At 44.5% G+C, this 14,255-nt stretch overlaps 1 protein-coding gene across 5 annotated transcripts in view; it reads left to right on the top strand.

Moving 5' to 3' along the window:
- The window catches only part of LARS2 (leucyl-tRNA synthetase 2, mitochondrial), a 167,953-nt gene that overhangs the window by 61,662 nt on the left and 92,036 nt on the right, over nt 1–14,255 (top strand). For all 5 annotated transcript variants that reach the window (XR_006214756.1, XM_042978749.1, XM_007088398.3 and 2 more), the window contains one exon: nt 12,038–12,181. Coding sequence is in view for 4 of the 5 variants with exons in the window: in XM_042978749.1 (XP_042834683.1) it covers nt 12,038–12,181 (144 nt within the window). In the remaining variant the exon portion in view is untranslated. The remainder of the gene's footprint in view (nt 1–12,037; nt 12,182–14,255) is intronic.

The raw sequence follows: 14,255 nt of genomic DNA on the forward strand, positions 1-14,255 counted from the left end.
AACCATAGTTTATCGTTAGTCATTCTTTCACATGGAAACACAAGTTATGGAAAAGACTGGCTACTCCTTCCTGTTCACCACTCAGACAGTTGTGGCTGTGCTTTTTCCCCGAGACAACTGTCCCTTTGTGTGGCCGCACTTCTTATGCCTGCGTCCCATTGCGTCGCTGAAAATACCAAGAGGACGTGTGTCCAAGTGTTAAAATTTAAGAATGTGAATACAGGGGGGCACCTGGGTGGCTCAGGCGGTTGGGCGTCCGACCTCGGCTCAGGTCATGATCTCACAGTTCATGAGTTTGAGCCCCGCGTCGGACTCTGTGCTGACAGCTCAGAGCCGGGAGCCTGCTCGGATTCTGCGTCTCCCTCTCTCTCTGCTGCTCCCCTGCTCATGCTCTGTCTCCATCTCAAAAATAAACATTTAAAAATTAAAAACAAAAAGAACGTGAATACGTTTTATGGCTTTGTCAAGCACAGTATTAGTGAAACCGACTTTCCCCCCATTCTGCTGAGCGCACAGTAGGAAAGGACCCAGTGACTGCTGGTAGAGTCTGGTGCCACCACCTTGATTCATGCTGAGGGCCGAAGGTCTCAGCCACCATCACGCTTGCACCATTGTTGCAGATGTGAACACAAGGAGAAAGGCAAACAGTGTCTTACTATTGTAGCGAAAAGAGTTTTGATCTGCAGATCCCTGGCAAAGGGCCCCGGGGACCCCCAGAGGTCACACTTGGAGAACCATTGTACAAAGTAAGCAGCCCCTACCCCTGCTCCCATCTTTAAGTTAAGAATATTAAAATGTTGATTATTTTAAAATACTTTGTTGTTGAATAGATTGTACTTTTTCGGAGAAAGTGTTGAGTCCCCATTAACATTTGGGATGAATTGACTGAGAATTTTGTGCAACTGGGCCATCCTGATGTTCAACCACTGTGGACTCTCCTGGGTCAATTTAATTTCTTTTAAAGTAAAGACTTAAGAAAAGTTGTTTAGTGTTTATTCATTTTAGAAAGATAGTGTTTTTGTTGCTGGTTGTGGACTGAAAGGCTTTTGGTGTATTAATTTTTTTGTGTCCACTAAATTGTCATGATCTTTAAAAAAATCATAAATAGAATACAAAAAACGCACACTTGCTGTATTGTTTGAAGATCAGTGTTAGCCCCAATCCAGGGTATTATTCCATGGGTCTCCTTTTATTGGAAGGCTATTTTCAAATTGGCTTTAACACCTAAAACCTCTTGGTGTCCGTTGGCGTTCCATTCCTAGGGTTTATTTCAAAATATAAGCTTTTGAAATTAACATCAGAAAGCTAATTGACTTTAGAAAGCCTGCACATAGCATACTCTGTAAAGCATATTTAGCCAAAAACAACCCGCATATTAATACCTTTCCTCTAATGGCATTGTTGTAACTTTTTTTGAAATAGGAAATAGCCTTAACCCTTAAAGACAGTTCTGCTTAGAAGCTGCACAAACGAACTTAGATTTAGGGAAAGCGTTTCAGCAGAGCATTACTAAACATAACGGGAGTGTTGCAGTCTTTTGTTCTTGACTAACCCCATCCATCAAGATGCTCATTTCCTTTGCAAAAGGAATCTCTTCTTGCTCTTGCCAAACAAAAATATTTTCAGCCAAAAATATGAATATAAAGACCTCCACTTGGCAGAACATGAGTTTCACCTCTCTGGTTTAAAAAAAAAAAAATGTGGATGCAGTTAGCGGGGAGGGTGCTGTATTATGCTTGGGCATTCTGGGGAATTATGGAGGCCACCTAATCTGTGGGTTTGTCTTTGGCCTCCGCCATGATTTCGGAGGCGGCTGGTGACAGTGCTGATGCACCCACCTGCGCTGGGTTTGCCGTGTGGCCTCGTGTTGGGGGAGCTACTGAAGGAAACACTGTACCAACAGGCAGCCTGTCCCGCTCTGCCCCCTCGTGGCTTTGGAAGGTGGTGACGGTAAATAACCGGTAGCCTTAGAAACCGTCCTCTCTGGACTCTGTCCAAGCCCAGGCCCATCCTGGATGGAATGGAGCCAGATGGATTTTGAGAGTTCAACCTTTTCATGCGATCTAGGTGGTGTTCCTTAATTACACATCGTTTTGTCAGGAAAAAAGCTAATGGACCTTAGAAAATCAATACCCTAAAACATCCTTCTGGAGCCTGAAGCTGCCTGAGAGCACACTCAGGAAAGGTTTTTGGTAGTGTAAAAGCAGAGCCCGAGGACAAAGAAGCAAGGGAAATGGTGGAGAGTAGCCAAGGGCCCGAGGAGTGATGTGTGGGTCAGGAGACGGAAGGGTGCTAATGGAGGATGTGATCTAGAAGGGACTGGCACCCTGTGTGAAGGGTAAGACCCAGGAGGGGCAAAGGGAAGGAGCATCCTAGTAAACGGAAGGAGGAGATTAGAAAGCAGGAGGTTTGGAACAGGAGGCACATTGGGGCGGCAGGTACCACGCAGCTGCCGTGCCACAGAGAGGAGAAGTGATACATGAGAATTCGAGGAGAAATTGCCCCAAGAATCTCCAACGGAGCCCGTAGTTGCCCACACCTCTGGGAACCCACAGGCCAAGAAGGGGAGGTGGGAGGAGGCAAAAATGATGGGACACCCACCGTTATTGCCCAGAATCGATCCTTGTGAACATGGCCGATTGATGTTTATGATTGGGTCATGGTATGCGTTTTAAAGAAATTGTCTTTAAGTTTGTTTATTTTGAGAGAGAGACAGCACAGGTTGGGGAGGAGCAGAGAGAGGGAGAGAGAGAGAGAATCCCAAGCAGGCTCCACACTGCCAATGCAGAGCCCGACACGGGGCTCAAACTCAGGAAACCGCCAGATCATGACCTGAGCCACCCAGGTGCCCCACGTTGTGCATTTCTACAAGACATTCTGAAAGCTTCCCACAGATCACTCAAACAACTTGATCAACTGGGGAAATTCTCTGATCTGGAACGGTTCCTTCTGTGACATTGCGAGATAATTTAAGTGAGGGAAGCAGCGAGCAAGATCTGTTAGAGTTCAGCATGTTTGCAGATGTGTTAAGGATTTCGTGTATTGATTTAATTACTTACTGATTTAAGGTTGATTTCAAAGTACAAGTACAGGCTGTATTTTACAAATAAGGCCAGTTAACTATAAAGGAACACAGAATTGACTTTTAGGGGGTGATAGCAAGCAGAAGGGCCAACCGGAAAAGGGAAGGAAATGGCTATAGTCAAGGAGGTTGTCCAGAAACAATAGTAATTGTAGCCAGACTGTGCTTGCTTACAAACCCGGATGTCCATCAAGTAAATGTTCAAGATATGAAAATCAGGAATGCCGGATAAGAGAAGATTCTGGTTTCAAGGGAAGCTGTATGATAGAGACAGTTTATAAGAGTGGAGACCCAAGGGGCATCCGGGTGGCTCAGTCAGCTAAGCGTCTTAACTTCGGCCCAGGTCACGATCTCACGGTTCATGATTCCGAGCCCCTCGTCGGGCTCTGTGCTGACAGCACGGAGCCTGGAGCCCACTTGGAGTTCTGTGTCTCTCCCTCTCTCTCTCTGCCCGTCCCCCACCCTGCTCACACTCTATCTCTCTCCTCCTCTCTCTCAAAAATAAATAAACACTAGGGCCCCTGGGTGGCTCAGTGGTTGATGCCTCCGACCTCAGCTCAGGCCGTGATCTCGCGGTTTGTGGGTTCGAGCCCCGCATCAGGCTCTGTGCTGACAGCTGAGTCTGGAGCCTGCTTTGGATTTTGTGTCTCCCTTTTTCTCTGTTCCTCCCCTGCTTGCACTCTGTCTTTCTCTCAAAAATAAATAAAGATTTTTAAAAATTAAAAAAATAATAATAAACATTAAAAAAAAAAAAAAAAGAATGGAGGCCCGATAAAAGGGATTTGGGAAGTAGTTCCTGGGGGCTTCACAAGGCTGCACGTTCTGTGCATCCAGGACCCCGGCGGCCCTGCATGTGGCCCACCCCTGGGCCGACCACCTGTGGATAGGCTGAGCCTGAGCCCTGCAGGTCTGTGGGTGGGCTGGCTTGTGGTCCTGGGAAGAAATGCGAATGGGTTCTCCCAGCTGATGCCTCTTCGATTTCAGATCTTATTTCCTTTGGTGCTTCTGCTCTCCCCCCAAGACTTTCACTGGGGGGAATATTGGTTTTGCGTTTTGTCTGTATTTGTCTTTCATTCAACACCAGGGTTTTACGATAATGTGTAAGCCTCTTAGGAGCACATCTCCCTCGTTGCATTTTGTAACCTAGAGCTTGAGAGATGCCAGGCCATGTGGGAAATGTTGATAAGAAAACAAAGTCCTGTTTGTTTTTGCAGTCTGTGGTACTGTTTGCTTCTCCTGTCTCCTTGGAGGTTTGCTGGGGGCCAGAGGCAGAAGTGCTGCATGAAGGGCTTTTTTTCTTTTTTCTGTTTTTTAAGTTAAAAAAAAAATTAAGTTTATTTATTTTGAGAGAGAGAGAGAGTGAGAGGGAGCAGGGGAGGGGCAGAGAGAGAGAGAGGAGAGAGAGAATCCCCAGCAGGCTCTGCGCTGTCAGCATAGAGCCCGATGCGGGGCTTGAACTCATGAACCATGAGATCATGACCTGAACAGAAACCTAGAGTCAGATGCTTAACTGACTGAGCCACCCAGGTGCCCCGGGCTTTTTTCCTTTGTTCTCTATACAGTTTTAGCTGTGCATCTTTTGCGGGTTGGGGGCGGTTCATGTAAGACTTGTCTATGTTCCTAAACAATACTTGGTCTTTTTTTTTTTTTTTTTGTCTTTTATTTTAAGTGGTACCCTTCTCTCTAGCCCCTAATACAGGAAATAATAGCTATGATGCTTATCCTTACTTTATCAGCCTAAAGTTTTTAGGTCTAAGGCAGTTTTGTCCTCTATTTTGTCTTTCTATATTTATGGATTCAAGATTTTTCCGGACCCCGAAATGAGAGGGACAGATCATTCCGTACAGATCTTTCCCATTCCGCCTCCACGCTTTGCAGGCTTAAGCTTTTCAACCGGACGCCCTACGTTTCAGTTGTAAAAGCACAGCCCACAGACGGGTTAGTCTGTCCTCCACTCCTAATTTTTAGACATATCTCTGGGTCAGTCACGGTCGTGGTGGGAAGTAGGGAATGCACCGGAAAGCAGTTATTGAAGAAAATGTAATAAAGAGACTGTTTTTGTGTAGAGTTTAGGGGAACCAGCAAGGGGTGATCAAACACCTGACATGGGCACCAGAGGGAAGCCTTTGCCACCCCAGGCTGAGGGGGCCGACACTAGGACTGGAAGAACAGTAGCAGAGGCCTCTGTGATAGAGGGTGTGGCCTTTGGTACCATTAGAGGAGGCCTGACTGCGAAGTCGCCCGGGGGCACCTCCCACTGGTTGAGCACAGCGGGAGGGCAAGGGTCCAAGTTAATGCCGCCGCAGAGGTCAACTTTCTGGGGTGCAGACCACGGTGGAAAGAGGATTTGGAGGGGGAAACGGACAATGCTCAGCATCATCTCGTCTTAGAATTGCTTAGTAAAATTTTATTTCTTTCAGAAATTTTTGAGGCCCCCCCCCCCCCCCCCCCCCCCGGGTGGCCCAGTCGGTTAAGCGGCCGACTTCGGCTCAGGTCATGATCTCACGGTTCCTGAGTTCGAGCCCTGCGTCCAGCTCTGTGCTGACAGCTCAGAGCCTGGAGCCTGCTTTGGATTCTGTGTCTCCCTCTCTGTCTGCCCCTCCCTTGCTCATGCTCTCTCTCTCTCTCTCTCTCTCTCTCAAAGATAAATAAACATTAAAAAAATTAAAATAAAAAGTTTTTTGAAAACAATGTGTATCAAGTCAGGGTATTTCAGTGCCCAGACACATCTCCCCGTATTCATTGCCTTCTTTGTATTATGGTTTACCTTAATGTCACAAAGGAGTGAACTTTGACGGCAGAGGGATTTATTGTAAATGACGATGGGAACTAATTAGAAGTCTGGAGAGAAGGCTCATGTGGCTAAGACTGCAGCTTCAGAGTGAGCCAGACACGTGTATGGGCATAGATCTTGGAATATTGTTACCTTTCGGGGGCAGATACTGACTTGGGAGAAGGCATCACGGAATCTTCTGGGATGCTGGGAATGTTCTTTATCTTGATAATGAGTGGTGGTAACAATTTGTTGAGTTGTACGCTTCAGATTTGTCCACACTGCTCTCTGTATGTCCTGCTTGAACGTAAACAGGAGTTTTTAAAAGTTGCAAAAAAGTTTTACGGTTTTGAGAGACCTGAGTTCCTGCCCTTTCTCTGTCACTGACTGTGTGACCTCAGGCAAGTTATTTAATCTCTCTGTTCCTCAATTTCCTCCTCTGCAATCTGGGGGGAATAATATTCTTACCTCCACTGGCTGGTCTATGAACTCCCAAGTGTAGATAGTGTGCTTCATGAGGGGCAGGTTTTCTACTAACACCGCAAAGGTCTCTCGCCCAGTGAGTGGCATTGGATAGTAATTCTTACTGCGAGTAAAAATAATAAAGATAATATTCTTACCTCCAAATGTGGTTGTGCAGGATTGGAAGAGCCAACCTTAGTTTGGCCCTTAAGCACAGCATCTAGCATATGGCAATCAGTCAGTAAACGTTAGCTGTTTCTATTCAAATAAATATATTTGTTTCCCCTAAAACAACCTGATTCTACGAAGTTCCAGGTACCATGTTTTTTTCTTTTCCTGTGTTTCTTAAAATTTCCAATCACATAGGTTCATCTTTTGGCACAAGAAGATACCAAACTTGATTAGACAGATGCTCACAGGCTTCCTCCCAAACCTGTTTTTTTTTTTTTTTTTTTTTAAAAGATATATTTTGGGGGGCACCTGGGTGGCTCAGTCGGTTAAGCGTCTGACTTCAGCTCAGGTCATGATCTCACGGTTCGTGGGTTCGAGCCCCACGTTAGGTCCTGTGCTGACAGCTCAGAGCCTGGAGCCTGCTTCGGATTCTGTGTCTCCCTCTCTCTCTCTGCCCCTCCCCCACTCACAGTCTCTTTCTCTCTCAAAAATAAACATTAAAAGATAATAAAATAATAAAAAGGATACTGTTTTTAAATTTCAATTTTAGTTAACATACAGTGCAGTTTTGGTTTCAGGAGTGGAATTCCGTGATTCATCACTTACATACAACACCCAGTGCTCATCACAAGTGTCCTCCTTAATACCCATCACCCATGTAGCCCGTCTCCCACCCACCTTCTTCCATCAACCCTCAGTTTGTTCTCTGTTGTTAAGAGTCTCTTGGGGTTTGTTTCCCTCTTTCCTCTTCCTTTTCCCTTCGCATATATTCATCTGTTTTGTTTCTTAAATTCTGCACGAGTGAAATCATAACGGTATTTGTATTTCTGTGACTGACTTATTTCACTTAGCATAATACATTCTGGCTTCATCTACATCACTGCAGGTGGCAAAATTTCATTCTTTTTTGATAGCTGAGTAATATTCCATTATATACCACATTATTATATACCACATCTTCTTGATCCATTCATCAGTTGGTGGACATTTGGACTCTCTCCATAGTTTGGCTATTGTTGACAATGCTGCTATAAATATTGGGGTGCATGTACCCTTTTGTATCGGTATTTTTGTATCCTTTGGGTAAACACCTAATAGTGCAACTGCTGGGTCATAGGCTAGTTCTATTTTCAGTTTCTTGAGGAACCTCCATACTGTTCCGCAGAGTGGCTGCGCCAGTTTGCATTCCCACCAGTAGTGCAGGAGGGTTCCCTTTTCTCCTCATCCTCACCAACACCTGTTGTTTCTTGTGTTGTTAATTTTGGCTATTCTGATAAGTGTGAGGTGGCATCTCACTGTGGTTTCGATTTGTGTTTCCCTGATGGTGAGTGATGTTGAGCATCTTTTCATGTGTCTGCTGGCCATCTGGATGTCTTCTTTGGCAGAGTGTCTATTCATGTCTTCTGCCATTTCTTAAACTGGGTTATTTGTTTTTTGCGTGTTGAGTTTGATAAGTTCTTCATAGATTTTGGATACTCACCCTGTATCATGTTGTTCGCAAATATCTTCTCCCATCCCATAGGCTGCCTTTTAGTTTTGTTGATTGTTTCCTTTGCTGTGCAGACGTTTTTTATCTTAATGAAGTCCCAAGAGTTCATGTTTGCTTTTGTTTCCATTGCCTTCAGCAACGTGTCTAGTAAGAAGTTGCTGTGGCTGAGGTCAAAGAGGTTTTTGCCTGCTTTTTCCTCTAGGATTTTGATGGTTTCCTGTCTCACATTTAAGTCTGTCATCCATTTTGAGTTTATTTTTGTGTATGGTATAAGAAAGTGGCCCGGTTTCATTCTTCTGTATGTCGCTGTCCAGTTTTTCCAACACCATTTGTTGAAGCGACTGTCTTTTTTTCCATTGGATAGTCTTTCCTGCTTTGTCAAAGATTAGTTGGCCATATAGTTGTGGGTCCATTTCTGGGTTTTCTCTTCTGTTCCGTTGATCTATGTGTCTGTTTTTATGTCAGTACCATACTGTCTTTATGACTGCAACTTTGTAATATAGCTTGGAATCCGGAATCATGATGCCTCCAGTTTTGTTTTTCTTTTTCAGGATTGCTTTGGCTATTCAGGGTCTTTTGTGGTTCCATACAAATTTTAGGATTGTTTGTTCTAGCTCTGTGAAAAAGTCTGGTGGTATTTTGATAGGGATAGCATTAAATACGTAGATTGCTTTGGGTAGTAATAATTTTAACAATGCTTGTTCTTCTAATCCATGAGCATGGAATGCTTTTCTACTTCTTTGTATCCTCTTTAATTTCTTTCATAAGGGTTCTATAGTTTTCAGAGTACACATCTTTTACTTCTTTGGTTAGGTTTATCCTGGGTATCTTACCGTTTTTGGTGCAATTGCAAATGGATGGATTCCTTGATTTCTTTTTCTGCTGCTTCGTTATTGGTATATAGAAATGCAACCGATTTCTGCACATTGATTTTATATCCTGCAACTTTGCTGAATTCATGTATTAGTTCTAGCAGTGTTTTGGTGGAGTCCTCTGGGTTTTCTACACGGAGTATCATGTTGTCTGCAAATAGTGAGAGTTTGACTTCTTCTTTTCCGATTTGGATGCCTTTTATTTCTTTTTGTTGTCTGATTGCTGAGGCTAAGATTTTCAGTACTATGTTAAATAGTAATGGTGAGAGTGGACATCCTTGGTCCCGGTCCTAACTGTAGGGGAAAGGTTCTCAGTTTTTCCCCATTGAGGATGATATTAGCTATGGGTCTTTCTTATATGGCCTTTATCATGTTGAGGTGTGTTCCATCTATCCCTACTTTGTTGAGGTTTTAATCGAGAATGGATGTTGTATGGGGCACCTGGGTGGCTCAGTTGGTTAAGCATCTGACTTTAGCTCAGGTTATGATCTCATAGTTCGTGGGTTCAAGCCCCACGTCGGACTCTGTGCTGACAACTCAGAGCCTAGAGCCCGCTTTGGATTCTGTGTCTCCCTCTCTCTCTGCCCCACCCTCCCACTCATGCCCTATCTCTGTCTCTCAAAAATAAGTAAACATTAAAAAAATTTAAAAAAAAAAAGAATGGATGCTGTATTTTGTCAAATGCTCTTTCTGCATCTATTGACGGGATCGTATGGTTCTTGTCTTTTGTTTTATTAATGTGATGTATCATGTTGATTGATTTGTGAATATTGAATAAGCCCTACAGCCCAGGAATAAATCCCACTTGATCATGGTGAATAATTCTTTTAATGTACTGTTGAATTCAATTTGCTAGTATTTTATTGAGAATTTTTACAACCATATTCCTCAGGGATATTGACCTGTAATTCTCCTTTTTTGTGGGGTCTTTGGTTTTGGAATCAAGGCTTTGTAGAATGAGTTTGGTAGTTTTCCTTCTATTTGAGAAAAATAGGTATTAACTCTTCTTTAAATGTCTGGTAGAATTCCCCTGGGAAGCCATCTGGCCCAGGTCTCTTGTTTGTTGGGAGATTTGTGATTACTGATTCAGTTTCTTTGATGGTTATGGGTCTGTTCAAATTTTTTATTTCTTCCTGTTGCAGTTATGGTAGTTTGTGACTTTCTAGCAATTTGTCTGTTTCTTCCAGATTGCCCAGTTTGTTGGCATATAATTTTTCATAGTATTCTCTTACAGTCATTTGTATTTCTGTGGTGTTGGTTGTGATGTCTCCTGTTTCATTCATGATTTTGTCTATTTGGGTCCTTTCTCTTTTTGAGAAGTCTGACTAGAGGTTCATCAATTTGTTAATTGAAAGAACCAGCTCTTAGTTTCATTGATCTGTTCTACTGTTTTTTGTTGTTGTTGTTGTTTCAGTATCATTTGTTTCTGCTCTAATCTTTATTATTTCCCTTCTTCTGGCTTTGGGCTTTATTTGCTTTATTTGTTCCTTTTCTAGCTCCTTTAGGTGTAAGGTTAGGTTATTTGGGGCCTTTCTTACTTCTTGAGATGTACCTGAATTGCAATATACTTCCCTCTTAGGACTGCCTTTGCTGCATCCCAAAGGGTTTGGACTGTCGTGTTTTCATTTTCATTTGCTTCCATGTATTTTTTTATTTCTTCTTTAATTTCTTGGTTAACCCATTTATTCTTTAGTAGGATGTTCTTTAACTTCCATGTATTTGAGAACTTTTCAAATTTTTTCTTGTGGTTGACTTCAAGTTTCATAGCAATATGATCTGAAAACATGCATGGTATAATCTTGATCTTTTTTGTACCTGTTGAGGGTTTAATTTGTGACCCAGTATGTGGTCTGTTCTGGAGAATGTTCCATGTGTGCTCAAAAAATATATGTTTTCACGGGGTGCCTGGGTGGCTCAGTCAGTTGAGTGCCCAACTCTTGATTTTGGCTCAGGTCATGATCTTACCATCTATGGGATCGAGCCCTGCATTGAGCTCTGTGCTAACAGTGCGGAGCCTGCTTGGGATTCTCTTCCTCTCTCTCTTTCTGCCCCTCCCCCCCTCAAAATAAATAAATAAGCATTTAGAAAAAAAAGAATGTTTATTCTGCTTCAGGATGAAATGTTCTGAATATATCTAAGTCCATTTGGTTCAGTGTGTCATTCAAAGCCATCGTTTCCTTATTGATTTTCCGCTTCGATGATCTGTCCATGCTGTAAGTGGGATGTTAAATCCCTCCGCTATTATTATCAATTCTTTATGTTTGTTATTTTTTTTTAATGTTTATTTTTGAGAGAGAGAGAGAGCAGGGGAGGGGCAGAGAGAGAGAGGGAAACAGAGGATGTAAGCAGGCTCTGTGCTGTCAGCTCTGTGGGGCTCTGTGCCTCTGAGAGAGGCTCTCACCACGCTTTTGCCAGCTTGTGTGAGGAAAGCGGCCGCAGGACCGCACAGCGGTTCAGTTTACATCAAAACAGCAGAAAGCCAGAACCCCTGCTTACTACCCGAAACAGCCTCAGTTCCCCACTCCTGTGCCGAGACGCAGCATGGCATGTTGGTGCCACCCATCCCTCTTGTGACCAGGGGACCCTCAGACCTTGCTGTCACTCCTAACATTCCTCCCGCTTTGCTACGCGAGCGCCTTTAAGCCAGGCACTTCCCCCACTGTAACGGACTTCTGAAAGTTAGAATTTTGTGTTCTGCTGCTTAAAATACTTTGCAGTAGCCTCCGTAACCAGGCTTCCTCCCTGCTGCCACACTTGTAGCTTTGTCTCCCCCAGATCAACTCTCCATACGCCGTGCTTTCCACAAGGTGGTCGCTTTTTTACTCGCAGACTGGCAGTTTTTGTTCTCTCAGACCTCTGCTTGATTCTCGGGTGTTCAGAACGATTCGCTCACCATCTCGCTGCATCCGAGGGACGAGACACGCTTAGGCTCTCCCTACTCTTCTGCCGCCTCAACTCCCAGGCTCCGGAGCCTGTTCCACCACCAAGAGGTGGCTCATACGCTCTTCCTTGTTACAGGTTGCTAGGGGTTTCCTTGCCAAGCAGTACTCCAAGGAGATGCCCTCAAGCCTCAGAGCAGAGATACAGAGATACCGCACTTACGGATCTTCTCACATGTAAGAAGCTGAAGATGACCCTCTTCAGGATGCTCACCAGATTTTACCATTTTGTTTTATGGGTTATAACAGGCCTTGGTCAACTGGGACCCAGTGGATCAAACGGTGCTTGCCAACGAGCAGGTGGATGAGCATGGCTGTTCGTGGCGTTCTGGAGCAAAGGTGGAACAGAAGTACCTCAGACAGTGGTTTATTAAGACAACTGCTTATGCAAAGGTGAGTGTCAGCCTGGAGGTGCCCCAGTTAGTGCCGCGTGTGTTGGGAGGCAATGCCAAGGTCTTCTGGGTATTACAGGGACTCGCTGTTGAGGATGAACTCTGGCAAGGGCTCTTAGAGCCACAGGTGTGGCACATGAGACTCAGGACCGCTCATTTAGAGGGTGATGGATTTGAGTGTTTTAGGGGTACTTCCAGAATGGCCCCGGGAGGTCATCGTTGGCTGTTATTTGCTGACCTTTCAACACTCAATCATTGTGTTGCCGTACAGGCCAAAAAACATATGACTTTATTTGCAATTGTAAAGCGAGAAAGGAAAAAAAAAAAAAAAGTCATCTTCACTGGTATAGTACTAGTAAAACCTCCAGATAGAATGACATTTCAGAGGGTCCAGAGAAGACAGTCTAAAAGGCATGAGGAGATGGTCTCCAGGAAGCAAAGCCGGAGTGAAAATTAACTAAGCCGGGAGCCAAAGCTCCGATTTTAACTCTTGTGTCCCTGATTAACAGTATAAACTGGTGTGAGTCGGGAGGCTCCGTTTTCTCATCATTAGAAGGAGACGGTGGGACCAAGTGGTCTCTAAAGTGCCTTTTGGCTTTTCATGCGGTCGGGGATTCAAGGCAAAGCCAGCCATTGAAAGAGGGAGACTGCTTATTAAATCACCACTAGCCTGAGCAGAAGAACCCGTTCTGGGTGTGCCAGAATCACTCCGTGCAAGATCCCCTCCAAGGTTACCAAGTTTCGGGATATGGGATTGAGGGATCGCTCCCGGAAACTCCAGAGACAAGTGACTAGAGCATATCAGGGATGTTTCCCGTGGCAGTTAGATCATCTGCATACTTTTCAGCTTAAGACTGGACATAAACAGGCTTTAAAAAGTTAAAGACATCATGAGACGGATAGTTCTGTCCATCCGTAGCAGCCCGTGAAGTGCTCTGTCGGAGACAGGGTAGTGGGCCGAAATGGACTTTGGGTCAGATCCAATACTGTACTTCCTTTTTTTTTTTAAGTTTATTTATTTTGAGGAGGGGAGGGGCAGACAGAGAGAGGGAGAGAGAGAATCCCAAGCAGGCTCCGTGCTGTCAGCACAGAGCCCGATGCGGAGCTCAGTCCCCCGAACCGAGGTCGTGACCTGAGCTGAAATCAAGCGTCGGATGCTTAACCGACTGAACCATCCAGGCGCTCCCCCCCCCCCACCGCCCCCGCAATACTGTACTTCTTATATGCAAAGAAAGCACAAAGTTAAAAATAACCCCCGATCACTGCAAAACTTGGCTGAATTAGAACTTCAGTACACCAACTCACAATACCAGTGCCATATGGATATATGACCTCCAGTTTTCTCACTCAAAAGACACGTCTCAAATGAGGCAGTTTTCCCATTATAATTAATCCAGAATGTAGCGGAGAATAGCATATGGATTTGGAAAACTACCCATTAGAACTTGTTAACACAGTGCCTTGCTCCTTTTAAGCACACAGGAATATTGAGAGACAGAAAAACAAAGCTGAGGACCTTGCTTTGTATAACATCCCAGGCCGTGGGAGCCCCTGTCTACTCCACTGTGTTACTGGGAGGGAAGCCAGGTCACCCCAAGCTGACTCTGTATTAGGCATTGTGGGAAGGCCATCTAATTAGCTCTTTTTTTTTTTTTTTTTTTTTTGACCATTGCCTCCAGTTGAAAATGTTATAATCTCACTGAGGGACATTATTCTTGAACTCATCAGCTGTGAGTTTTCAACTGTTGAGCGGAAATTGTTAGTTACCATGGTGATTCACCTGGTTCTCGCTGAACTCCTGCACAGGTTTATTGAAAAAGCTGTCTTTGGAGGTCAGCACTTCGTTTTCCCTGAAAATCGGGAGACCAGGGTGTGGTGTGAGAGTGGTGCGGGGGAGCAGAAACCTGTGTTCACCGCAGGGCCTCTGCTGAGGGCTGCATGTGCACAAAGCGGGACTCTATGAGGCCTAATAGAAAATGGTTATAACAAGATTGAGAGGAGACCAGAGATACGAGCAGACTGCTCGGTGCTCAGAGATCTTGGGGTTATGGCCCAGCCAGCAGTATGGAGTTGAG

Source organism: Panthera tigris, chromosome A2 (genome assembly GCF_018350195.1).
Source record: "Panthera tigris isolate Pti1 chromosome A2, P.tigris_Pti1_mat1.1, whole genome shotgun sequence".
In the NCBI taxonomy this organism is placed as follows: Eukaryota; Metazoa; Chordata; class Mammalia; order Carnivora; family Felidae; genus Panthera; species Panthera tigris.